The 13,308-nt window shown below is 41.5% G+C and overlaps 1 protein-coding gene across 7 annotated transcripts in view; it reads right to left on the reverse strand.

The window, feature by feature from the left end:
• Window positions 1–13,308, reverse strand: part of LOC125994536 (syntaxin-binding protein 1-like) — a 114,454-nt gene that overhangs the window by 9,963 nt on the left and 91,183 nt on the right. For 5 of the 7 annotated variants that reach the window (XM_049763879.2, XM_049763877.2, XM_049763876.2 and 2 more), the window contains one exon: window positions 3,783–3,940. In XM_049763879.2, coding sequence (XP_049619836.2) covers window positions 3,783–3,940 — 158 coding nt within the window. The remainder of the gene's footprint in view (window positions 1–3,782; window positions 3,941–13,308) is intronic. The other 2 variants (XM_049763880.2, XM_049763878.2) reach the window with 1 other exon arrangement.

The raw sequence follows: 13,308 nt of genomic DNA on the forward strand, positions 1-13,308 counted from the left end.
GTGACAGCCGGGGACGCAGCTACCGACAGTCTCTGGAGGGCTTGGGCCATCTCCTGCTGCTGTAGCTGTTGCTGCTGACCAACCTTGATCAGGTACCGGATGTCGGCAGACAGGTCTCGGCTCGCTCCAGTCGGCTCAATGCAGTCTCGTCGTTCGCTGGCTGCATAGCGTTGGTCAGTCTGTACTGTGAGGGAATGGACAGTACAGCCAAGTGCGTAGCGACAGACTTTATTGTGGAAGGGGATGATGGTAACAGCTGGTGCTGGAGCGGCGATCGGGCTGGAGAGGACAAGCGATTCTGCGGGATTTCCAATAGTCAAGCGAGTCAGTATCTCAGGGACTGATGAGCGAAGCAGCATCAAGGGACAGACTGACACTCAGGTCTGCGCTGGCGGCGCTGATATAGCGCTGTCCATGAGCCCGTGGCAGGTGACGGCGATTCCACTGACAGGGGGGCGTGGTCCTGTCGCCGGTGGCACCAGCACGTGACATCGACGAGTGGTGAAGGAGGAAGCTGGACCATGCGGCGGCCCAGGTGGAGAAGGACGCCGTGTCATGTGTTGTTGACATGCCAATGCCAAGAGCTGCAGAGCATGGTCGCGTCGAGGCTGGAGTTTTGCGCCCGAGGGAGTGTGAGGCCGCCATAACGGGTCTGCGTCACGACGCTGTGGCGGGTGTTGCCGCGGTTTGTCCGGGGGTGCATGCGCATGGCGGCACCCTAGGGCTTGCATGGCCAGTGATGAAGGCGCCAAAGTTTTCTGGGAAAGGAAGTTGGGAGGCCTATCAAGCACAGTTTGAGTTGGTGGCTGATGCTGCTGGTTGGTCGGGGAAGGTGAAAGCGGCACAGCTGACTTGACTACAGCACACTAGTGGGCTCTTTGCAGAGGTGTTTTGGAGAATTTAATTTGAGAGCCTTCTACGCTATGAGTTCAAGCAGCGTGATCGCCGCCCGGGAGAGCCGCTCCGCTGTCTTACCCATGAGATTGAGACCCTGGGTCGGTGCGCATATGCTGGTGTGCCAAATGGGGTCCAGAATAAACTGATTTGTGACCATTTTGTCCAATCGCTCAGACCAGATGAGCTGCGCCTGCATGTTCAGCTAAACCACCCGGCATCCCTGGGGGTGGTGCTTGTTCTCGCCATGGAAAGAGAGAGTCCAGGGAGCCCTGCAGACAATAATCTGCCCTGTGTCTGCAACGTTGTTGGCAGCGGAGGAGCGGTGCAGACCGACGTGGGTGGAGGAGCTGGTGTGCGCAATTAATGCCCGCACAACTGCACAGCATGAGGAGAAGTGCAGTCGACGAGCACGCTCCACTGTCTGCTGGGGGTGTGGCCAGCCAGGTCATCTCCTGCGGAGCTGCCTGAGGAATCAGCAGGGAAACGAGAAGGGGTCCATGTAACCGTGACGACGCCGACCCTGCCAGTTGTGGACCGGGAACAGCAACCTGCATTCAAAGGAGCCGCATGTGGAGGGCCCCATGTCCAGGACGAGGCTGTTGTAACTGTGGGTTGGACAGATGTCGGGAACCCCAGTCATGTTCGCGTGCGGACTGGAAATGTTTTCTGCACAGCCCTGGTGGACTCTGGGTCTTCAGCCACAATTGTGAGGCCCGACGTTGTTCCAGTGGAAACCGTTTTAGGACCAGCCTCGACTAAGCTGAAGACAGTGACTGGAGAAACAGCTCATATGAGGGGCAAAAGTACATTTGAGTTCGTCCTGTGTGGGTTGTTAACAACGCACTCAGCTTGGGTGGCGAATGTGAGTGACCCTTGTACTCTGGGTCGGGACTTCTTGAGAGCTGCAAAGTGTGTGGTGGACTTGGGAGCTGGTGTGCTCATCCTGCCAAATGGTCTGCGAATGAAGATGATTACGGCATCGCAAGGCAGAGATGAGGGGATGACCATCAATACAACAGATCTTACAATGGACAACCTGCACGTCAGGTCCGCACTACACCACTCCCCTCAGCAGTCAACGGCAAGCCGAGTAGAATTTGCTCACCCTATGATGGACCGCATGCTGGGGGGAGCAAAGTCGTCCAGCCCAGAATTGTCAGTGGCAGCAAAGGACCGAACTGGGGCAATCCGGTCCATCTGGGAAAGGAACTGCAAAGGGCTGACTGCTGAGCAGAAGGAGCAGTTGTGGAAGGTCCTCTGGGAGTTTGACAGCATCTTTGCCCTCAATAAGAATTGTGTCGCAAGTGAGGTCGGGGCATGTTCTGCCGGTTTGGAACTGCAGATATTCTCCACAGTGACCAGGGCAGGAACTTTGGGTCCAAGGTTTTTGCTGCCCTTTGTGAACGCCTGGACATGCAGAAGACATGCACAACACCTTTGCATCCACAGAGTGATGGCTTGGTGGAACGGTTTAACTGCACCATGCAGCAGCAGCTCGCCATCCTCACCTCAAAAACACCAGCGTGACTGGGACCGACACATTCCACTGGTGCTGATGGCCTATTGTTCAGCTGTCCAAAGTTCAACTAGCTGCACCCCTGCTCTGCTGATGATTGGCCGGGACGCCAGTGGAGATGCCTTTTGGGTAACTCCTAGACAGCTGTGAGGAGCAGCCGGGGTTGGAGTATGCTCGGAGGATGCAGGACCAGTTGGAGATCGCGCATGCATTTACTCGGGACCAGCTCGAGAAAGCCGGCGTGCGCCAAAAGCTGAACTATGATATGCGCAGCAAGGGGCGGAGCTTTGTGGTCGATAAGCTGGTTTGGGTGTACACACCTAAGCATAAGAAGGGGCATTACCCCAAGTTAGACTGCCATTGGGATGGACCATAACGAGTGCTCGAGCGGGTGGGGGAAGTGGTGTACAGAGTGGCAGTTCCCCATCGGGGTAGGAGAGTAGCCCTGCATCGAGACAGGTTAGCCCCATACCAGGGCAGTGATGTGCCCGTATTTGAGACGGTATCGTCCATGAATGTCTCTCCTCAGCCGGCTGGAGATGGAAACAGGCCAGACTGCCCTCAGAGGACGAGGTGAAGACCGCGACCGCAGGAGGACTTTGTTTGTTGACCCCTCGGGGTCGAGGGTTTCATAAAGGGGAGGGCAGTTTCATAAAGAGGAGGCAGTTTCATAAAGGGGAGACAGTTTGTTATTGTGCATTATGGGAAATGTGAGGGCGAAGGGCCCGGTTGGGCAGGAAATGACGCGGAACGGGGGCATGAGTGTGCGAGTGTGGAGTGGATGGGTGTGAGTTGTGGCTGCCAGCAGCTCATGTATGAATGTGTGAATTGTTATTTTGAGTTCAATAAAAGCAACTAAGTTGCACCCGCTACTTGTTTCATCTTCGACCACGTCGAAGGCATTACAATGTTGTATGTACCCCAACTAGTTTAAACAAATTGTTGTGATTAATGTTTAGCAGCAAGATTTTTAGCCATCTCAGAGGGGGAAGCCAATATGCCACTTGCTGTCGACTGAAAATGACATCACAGTTGCCAGGTCACAACTAATCATGGCTCAGTGTCAGAAAACTAGTGAAAAATATCTATAACCCTTTCTTTCTACAGGTCTTTCACAGGTATAAACTTGGGGACTGAGGAATTTTACATCTATGAACACTACAACCAATTTGCTCCCTGTAGATCTGGCAGTGCCTTGGATGGCAGCAGCCTCCCATTGGTGTATGAATGTGTGTCTTGGAATGGATGAATGTGAATCATTGTAAAGTGCTTTTGGCACCATATGGTGTAGATAAAGTGCAGTCCATTTACAACCATAAGTAATGGATAAAAATTTGTAGGGTAGGCCTGTAACTATCTGAGAACTTACCAATTAGGGCCTCCCATTTGCCATTGGCTTGGGTGACCTCATACACACAGCGCATCTCACTGTAGGTCATTCCTCCAACAATGAAGACAATAACCCTTGGCCCCGTCTTCACCTCTGTGGGGCCCCGGTTTTTGTGCCAGTTACCATAGCGGGCACTACTAGATAAAAAGAAAAAAAGAGAAACATGACATAAATATCTATTTACATTTATACTGTATTCATTACATCACACACTGAACCAGACCATACACATGCAGGAAAGGTGAGTAAACAAGTGCCTAGAGATTGAATTGTATGTTCATGCAGCCAAAACACAATATTTCATATTGAAGGCTCATCTGCGAAAATTACACAGTAGTCACAGTTTACAGTTATAAACCGGATTGGGTTGAAGTTGGGAAATTGTGTAAAATGTACATAAAACCAAAATACGATTTGAAAATCCTTCTCAACCCATATTCAATTGATACACTACAAAAACAACATATTTAATGTTCAAACTGATAAACTTTATTGTTTTTTGCCAAATAATAATTAACTTCGAATTTCATAGCTGCAACACTTCCAGTAGAAGTTGGGAAAGGTGGCAAAAATACTGAGAAAGCTGAGAAAAGCTCATCAAACACCTATTTGGAACATCCCACATGTGATCAGGCTAATTGGGTACCATGATTGGGTATAAAAAGAGCCTCCCCAAACATGCTCAGTCATTCACAAGAAAGGATGGGGCGAGGTTCACCACTTTGTCCACAACTGCGTGACAAAATAGTTGAACAGTTTAAGAACAACATTTCTCAAAGCAAAATTGCAAGGAATTTAGGGATTTCAACATATACGGTGCATAATATCATCAAAAGGTTCAGAGAATCTGGTGAAATATCTGCATGTAAGCGCTACGGCCGGAAACCAAGACTGAATGACCGTGACCTTCGATCCCTCAGAGGGCACTACCTAAAATACCGACATGAGTGTGTAAAGGATATCACCAAATGGGCTCAGGAAAACTTCAGAAAACCACTGTCAGTAAATACAGTTCATCACTACATCAGTAAGTGTGGGTTAAAACTCTACCATGCAAAGCAAAAGCCGTTTATGAACAACATCCAGAAACGCCGCCGGGTCAGGGTCAATCCAAGATGGACGCCACACTGGAAGTGGGGGTCAAGGGTTGAATTGTGAAAGCATAGTGGAAGTGGGGGTGAAGGGGGTGAATATGGTAAGCATAAGGTGAAGAAAAAGAATAAAGTTAGAATGGGTTGAATTGGTTGAAAAATGTAGAAATTAGAAGGGAAAAACTAAATTTTTGGAAAATTTGGTGTGAATTTCAAAATTGAAAATTTGGAAATTTTGGTAAGTGGGAAGGTGTGGAATAGGTAGGCAAAAGATGAACAGTTGAAAGTTCGAACGGGTTGAATCGGTGGAAAAATGTAGAAATTAGAAGTGAAAAACTAAATTTAGTAAAATTTTGCAAAGTTTTGTGCAAATTTTAAAAGTGAAAACGTGACATTTTTGAATTTGGCAAGTTTGGGAATGTCCCAATGAATGTGTTGAATTAAGTGAATTTTAAACTGGAACAACGCAAATTTGAAATGTTGAATCTGCTATTAAGAATGAATGGGAAAGAATTTGCCGGAAATTTATGAATTTTGTGAAAACGAAAAATGTTTTGAACGAAAAAAATGTAAGCAGCCGTGTCATGAATATTTGGAAAAAGTGAAAAGTGGAACGGAGTGAATCGGTTGAAGTATGTGGCGGTAGTTAAGCATAAAAAAAGTGAGCGGAATAAGTAGAATAATAATAACTAGAAAATGCAATTTCTGGAGAAATTGCATGTGAAGGCGAAAACTTTGAATCACTTCTTGGGGAATGATGCCGAATGATGTTGAAATGAGTTGAATTACTTGAGAAATGTAGGAAACAGAGGTGAAAAACGGAATTTTGGAGAATTTGGAGGAATTTTGGAGGATTTGGTTGAATTTCAAATCTGAAAATGTGGAATTTATGGTAATTGGGAATTTGGGGAATAGGTAGGAAAAAGATGAAGAGTTGAAAGTTGGAATGGGTTGAATCGGTTAAAAAATGTAGAAATTAGAGTAGAAAAACACTTTTTTGAGAATTTGGTTGAATTTCAAATTTGAAAATTTGAATTTTTTTGTAAAGGGAAGTTGTGGAATAGGTAGGCAAAAGATCAATACTTGAAAGTTGGAATGGGTTGAATCGGTAGAGAAATGTAGAAATGAGAGTAGAAAAACGAAATTTTGGAGAATTTGGTTGAATTTCAAATTTTGAATTTTTGGTAAGTGGGAAGTTGTAGAATAGTTAGGCAAGAGATGAACAGTTGAAAGTTGGAATGGGTTGAATCGATTGAAAAATGTAGAAATTAGAGTAGAAAAACGAAATTTTGGAGAATTTGGTTGAATTTCAAATTTGGAATTTTTGGTAAATGGGAAGTTGTGGAATAGGTAGGCAAATGAGTTGAATCGGTTGAAAAATGTAGAAGAGTAGAAAAACGAAATTTTGGAGAATTTGGTTGAATTTAAAATTTGAAAATTTTTAATTTTTGGTAGGTGAGAAGTTGTGGCAAAAGATGAACAGTTGAAAGTTGGATTGGGTTGAATCGGTCGAAAAATGTAGAAATTGGAGGTGAAAAACTAAATTTCGTGAAATTTTGTCGAAAATTTAAACGTGAAAATGTGAAATTTTTGAATTTGGCAATTTTGGGAATGTCGAGAATCAATCCGAATGTGGTTCGTATGTGCTGAATGATGAGAATTTAAAAGTGGAATGACGTAAATGTGAAATGTCGAATCTGCCATTAAGAATGAATGTGGAAAATGTTGTCGTAAATTCGCGAATTTTGCGAAATCGGAAAATTTTCGGAACGAGAAAAATTGAAGCGCTCATCTCGTGAATATTTGGAATTCGTCAAAAGAGGAACGGAGTGAATCGGATGAATTTTGTGGAAGAAGAAGCGGGACAAAAAAGTGTGTGGAGTTATAATAATAATAATAACTAGAATTTGCAATTCCTGAAGAAATTGCGTGTGAAGGTGAAGAGGTTGAATAAATACTTGGATCAATCCAAGATGGCCGCCACTCTGGAAGTGGGGGTCAAGGGTTGAATTGTGGAAGTGGGGGTGAAGGGGGTGAATATGGTAAGCATAAGGTGAACAAAGTGAATAAAGTTGGAATGGGTTGAATCGGTTGAAAAATGTAGAAATTAGAAGGGAAAAACTAAATTTTTGGAAAATTTGGTGTGAATTTCAAAATTGAAAATTTGGAAATTTTGCTAAGTGGGAAGGTGTGGAATAGGTAGGCAAAAGATGAACAGTTGAAAGTTGGAACGAGTTGAATCGGTGGAAAAATGTAGAAATTAGAAGTGAAAGACTAAATTTAGTGAAATTTTGCAAAATTTTGCGCAAATTTTAAAAGTGAAAACGTGAAATTTTTGAATGTCCCCAATGTGATTTGAATGTGTTGAAATAAGTGAATTTCAAACTGGAACAACAAAAATGTGAAATGTTGAATCTGCCATTAAGAATGAATGGGGAAAAAATTGCCATAAAATCGTGAATTTTGTGAAAAGGGAAAATATTTTGAACGATAAAAATGTAAGCACCCATGTCATGAATATTTGGAATAAGTGAAAAGTGGAACGGAGTGAATCGGTTGAAGTATGTGGAAGTAGTTAACGGACAAAAAAGTGAGCGGAATAAGTAGAATAATAATAATAACTAGAATTTGCAATTCCTGAAGAAATTGCGTGTGAAGGTGAAGAGGTTGAATAAATACTTGGGGAATGTTGCAGAATGATGTTGAAAAGAGTTGAATCGGTTGAAAAATGTAGAAATTACAAGGGAAAAAGGAAATTTGGGAAAATTGGGTGTGAATTTCAAAATTGAAAATTTGGAATTTTGGGTAAGTGGGAAGTTGTGGAATAGGTAGGAAAATGATGAACAGTTGAAAGGTGGAATGGGTTGAATAAGTTGAAAATGTAGAAATTAGAGTAGAAAAACAAAATTGTAGAGAATTTTTGGTAAGTGGGAAGTTGTGGAATAGGAAGGCAAAAGAGGAACAGTTGAAAGTTGGAACGAGTTGAATCGGTTAAAAAATGTAGAAGTTAGAGCAAATCTTGAATCCTAATAGAGAATGAATGGGAATTAAAAGAAAAAAAAATGCACCAAAAGTTTCTGAAATTTGGAACAAAAGGAAAGAAACGGCTTCAGGAGGTTCACTTTTGGGGTTAAAATGTTGAAATGGGTTTAATCGGGCAAAATTTGCAAAAGTTAGCGCAAATGTAGGTATTTAGGGCACTTAATGTTGAAATATGGTCATTTCCGGTTTGATTTGGGTCACTTCCGGTTTGATTAGAGGCACTTCCGGTCCAGCTGAGGTCACTTCCGGTTTATTTGGGGTCACTTCCGGTTGAAAAAGGTCACTTCCGGTTGAAAAAGGTCACTTCCGGTTTGATTTGGGGTCACTTCCGGTTTGATTTGGGGTCACTTCCGGTTTACCTGAGGTCACTTCCGGTTCATTTGGGGTCAATTCCGGTTTGATTTGGGGCACTTCCGGTTCATTCCGAGTTCATTGGGGCACTTCAGGGTCAATCCAAGATGGCCGCCACTCCGGAAGTGGGGGTCAAGGGTTGAATTGTGGAAGTGGGGGTGAAGGGGGTGAATATGGTAAGCATAAGGTGAACAAAGTGAATAAAGTTGGAATGGGTTGAATCGGTTGAAAAACTAAATTTTTGGAAAATTTGGTGTGAATTTCAAAATTGAAAATTTGGACATTTTGGTAAGTGGGAAGGTGTGGAATAGGTAGGCAAAAGATGAACAGTTGAAAGTTGGAACGAGTTGAATCGGTGGAAAAATGTAGAAATTAGAAGTGAAAAACTAAATTTTGTGAAATTTTGCAAAGTTTTGTGCAAATTTTAAAAGTGAAAACGTGAAATTTTTGAATTTGGCAAGTTTGGGAATGTCCCCAATGTGATTTGAATGTGTTGAATTAAGTGAATTTCAAACTGGAGCAACGTAAATGTGAAATGTTGAATCTGCCATTAAGAATGAATGGGGAAGAATTTGCCGGAATTTTGTGAATTTTGCGAAAACGGAAAATTTTTTGAACGAAAAAAATGTAAGCACCCGTGTCATGAATATTTGGAATCAGTGAAAAGTGGAATGGAGTGAATCGGTTGAAGTATGTGGAAGTAGTTAACGGACAAAAAAGTGAGCGGAATAAGTAGAATAATAATAATAATAACTAGAATTTGCAATTCCTGAAGAAATTGCGTGTGAAGGTGAAGAGGTTGAATAAATACTTGGGGAATGTTGCAGAATGATGTTGAAAAGGGTTGAATCGGTTGAAAAATGTAGAAATTACAAGGGAAAAAGGAAATTTGGGAAAATTGGGTGTGAGTTACAAAATTGAAAATTTGGAATTTTGGGTAAGTGGGAAGTTGTGGAATAGGTAGGAAAATGATGAACAGTTGAAAGGTCGAATGGGTTGAATAAGTTGAAAAATGTAGAAATTAGATTAGAAAAACAAAATTGTAGAGAATTTTTGGTAAGTGGGTAGTTGTGGAATAGGAAGGCAAAAGAAGAACAGTTCAAAGTTGGAACAAGTTGAATCGGTTAAAAAATGTAGAAGTTAGAGCAAATCTTGAATCCTAATAGAGAATGAATGGGAATTAAAAGAAAAAAAATTGCACCAAAATTTTTTGAAATTTGGAACAAAAGGAAAAAAAACAGCTTTAGGAGGTTCACTTTTGGGGTTAAAATGTTGAAATGGGTTTAATCGGGCAAAATTTGCAAAAGTTAGCGCAAATGTAGGTATTTAGGGCACTTAATGTTGAAATATGGTCACTTCCGGTTTGATTTGGGTCACTTCCGGTCTATTTGGGTCACTTCCGGTTTGATTAGAGGCACTTCCGGTCTAGCTGAGGTCACTTCCGGTTTATTTGGGGTCACTTTCGGTTTTAAAAGGTCACTTCCGGTTTGATTTGGGGTCACTTCCGGTTTGATTTGGGGTAACTTCCGGTTTACCTGAGGTCACTTCCGGTTCATTTGGGGTCAATTCCGGTTTGATTTGGGGCACTTCCGGTTCATTCCGAGTTCATTGGGGCACTTCAGGGTCAATCCAAGATGGCCGCCACTCTGGAAGTGGGGGTCAAGGGTTGAATTGTGGAAGTGGGGGTGAAGGGGGTGAATATGGTAAGCATAAGGTGAACAAAGTGAATAAAGTTGGAATTGGTTGAATCGGTTGAAAAATGTAGAAATTAGAAGGGAAAAACTAAATTTTTGGAAAATTTGGTGTGAATTTCAAAATTGAAAATTTGGAAATTTTGCTAAGTGGGAAGGTGTGGAATAGGTAGGCAAAAGATGAACAGTTGAAAGTTGGAACGAGTTGAATCGGCGGAAAAATGTAGAAATTAGAAGTGAAAAACTGAATTTAGCGAAATTTTGCAAAATTTTGTGCAAATTTTAAAAGTGAAAACGTGAAATTTTTGAATTTGGCAAGTTTGGGAATGTCCCCAATGTGATTTGAATGTGTTGAAATAAGTGAATTTCAAACTGGAACAACAAAAATGTGAAATGTTGAATCTGCCATTAAGAATGAATGGGGAAAAAATTGCCATAAAATCGTGAATTTTGTGAAAACGGAAAATTTTTTGAACGAAAAAAATGTAAGCACCTATGTCATGAATATTTGGAATAAGTGAAAAGTGGAACGGAGTCAATCGGTTGAAGTATGTGGAAGTAGTTAACGGACAAAAAAGTGAGCGGAATAAGTAGAATAATAATAATAATAAAGGACAGCAATAACAATAGTGTGAAGGTCTTCACCTTCACACTAATAATAATAATAAAGGACAGCAATAACAATAGTGTGAAGGTCTTCACCTTCACACTAACTAGAATTTGCAATTCCTGAAGAAATTGCGTGTGAAGGTGAAGAGGTTGAATAAATACTTGGGGAATGCTGCAGAATGATGTTGAAAAGATTTGAATCGGTTGAAAAATGTAGAAATTACAAGGGAAAAAGGAAATTTGGGAAAATTGGGTGTGAATTTCAAAATTGAAAATTTGGAATTTTGGGTAAGTGGGAAGTTGTGGAATAGGTAGGAAAATGATGAACAGTTGAAAGGTGGAATGGCTTGAATAAGTTGAAAAATGTAGAAATTAGAGTAGAAAAACAAAATTGCAGAGAATTTTTGGTAAGTGGGAAATTGTGGAATAGGAAGGCAAAAGATGAACAGTTGAAAGTTGGAATGAATTGAATCGGTTAAAAATGTAGAAGTTAGAGCAAAACTTGAATCCTAATAGAGAATTAATGGGAATTAAAAGAAAAAAAAATTGCACCAAAATTTTTTGAAATTTGGGACAAAAGGAAAAAAAAGGCTTCAGGAGGTTCACTTTTGGGGTTAAAATGTTGAAACGGGTTTAATCGGGCAAAATTTGCGAAAGTTAGTGCAAATGTATGTATTTAGGGCACTTAATGTAGAAATATGGTCACTTCCGGTTTGATTTGGGTCACTTCCGGGCTATTTGGGTCACTTCCGGTTTGATAAGAGGCACTTCCTGTCTAGCTGAGGTTACTTTCCGTTTAAAAAGGTCACTTCCTGTTTAAAAAGGTCACTTCCGGTTTGATTTGGGGTCACTTCCGGTTTGATTTTGGGTCACTTCCGGTTTACCTAAGGTCACTTCTGGTTTACCTAAGGTCACTTCCGGTTTGATTTGAGATACTTCTGGTTCATTCTGGGTTCATTGGGGGCACTTCAAGGTCAATCCAAGATGGCCGCCACACTGGAAGTGGGGGTCAAGGGGGTGAATATGGTAAGCATAAGGTGAACAAAGTGAATAAAGTTGGAATGGGTTGAATCAGTTCAAAAATGTATAAATTACAGTAGAAAAACAAAATTGCAGAGAATTTTTGGTAAGTGGGAAGTTGTGGAATAGGAAGGCAAAAGATGAACAGTTGAAAGTTGGAACGAGTTGAATTGGTTAAAAAATGTAGAAGTTTGAGCAAATCTTGAATCCTAATAGAGAATGAATGGGAATTAAAAGAAAAAAAATTGCGCCAAGATTTTTGGAAATTTGGAACAAAAGGAAAAAAACGGCTTCAGGAGGTTCACTTTTGGGGTTAAAATGTTGAAACGGGTTTAATCGGCCAAACTTTGTAAAGGTTAGCCCAAATGTAGGTATTTAAGGCACCTAATGTTGAAATATGGTCACTTCCAGTCTATTTGGGTCACTTCCGGTTTGATTAGAGGCACTTCCGGTCTACCTGAGGTCACTTCCGGTTTATTTGGGGTCACTTCCGGTTTAAAAAGGTCACTTCCGGTTTGATTTGGGGTCACTTCCGGTTTACCTGAGGTCACTTCCTGTTTACCTAAGGTCACTTCCGGTTTGATTTGGGGCACTTCCGGTTCATTCTAGGTTCATTGGGAGCACTTCAGGAACAATCCAAGATGGCCGCCACACTGGAAGTGGGGGTCAAGGGTTGAATTGTGAAAGCATAGTGGAAGTGTGGGTGAAGGGGGTAAATATGGTAAGGATGAGGTGACCAAAGTGAATAAAGTTGGAATGGGTTGATTCGGTTGAAAAATGTAGAAATTAGAATAGAAAAACGAAATTTTGTAGAATTTGGTGTGAATTTCAAAATTGAAAATTTGGAAATTTTGGTAAGTGGGAAGGTGTCGGTCAAAAAATGTAGAAATTAGAGGTGAAAAACGAAATTTTGTGAAATTTTGTCGAAATTTTTAAGGTGAAAACGTGAAATTTTTGAATTTGGCAATTTTGGGAATGTCGAGAATCATTCCGAATGTGGTTTGAATGTGCTGAATGACGTGAATTTAAAAGTGGAATGACGTAAATGTGAAATGTCGAATCTGCCATTAAGAATGAATGGGGAAAAGTTTGTCGTAAATTCGCGAATTGTGCGAAATCGGAAAATTTTCGGAACGAGAAAAATGGAAGCGCTCATCTCGTGAATATTTGGAATACGTCAAAAGTGGAACGGAGCGAATCGGATGAATTATGTGGAAGAAGAAGCGGGACAAAAAAGTGTGGAGAATAAAATAGAAAAATAATAATAATAGAGAATGGCGTAGAATAACATATGTGTGAAGGCCATCGCCTTAACACAAATAATAATAATAGAGAATGGTGTAGAATAACATATGTGTGAAGGCCATCGCCTTCACACAATAATAGAGAATGGTGTAGAATAACATATGTGTGAAGGCCATCGCCTTCACACAATAATAGAGAATGGTGTAGAATAACATATGTGTGAAGGCCATCGCCTTCACACAATAATAATAATAATAGAGAATGGTGTAGAATAACATATGTGTGAAGGCCATCGCCTTCACACAATAATAGAGAATGGTGTAGAACAGGGGTGGGAAACTTTTTGACTTGCGGGCCGAATTGGGTTCTAAATTTTGACCGGGGGGCCGAACCAGAAGCAGATGGATGTAGTGTTTGTGTGAAGTAATATAAACGACCTGTAAAGGTCATTGCATA

Source organism: Syngnathus scovelli, chromosome 3, assembly GCF_024217435.2.
Source record: "Syngnathus scovelli strain Florida chromosome 3, RoL_Ssco_1.2, whole genome shotgun sequence".
Taxonomy (NCBI): domain Eukaryota; kingdom Metazoa; phylum Chordata; class Actinopteri; order Syngnathiformes; family Syngnathidae; genus Syngnathus; species Syngnathus scovelli.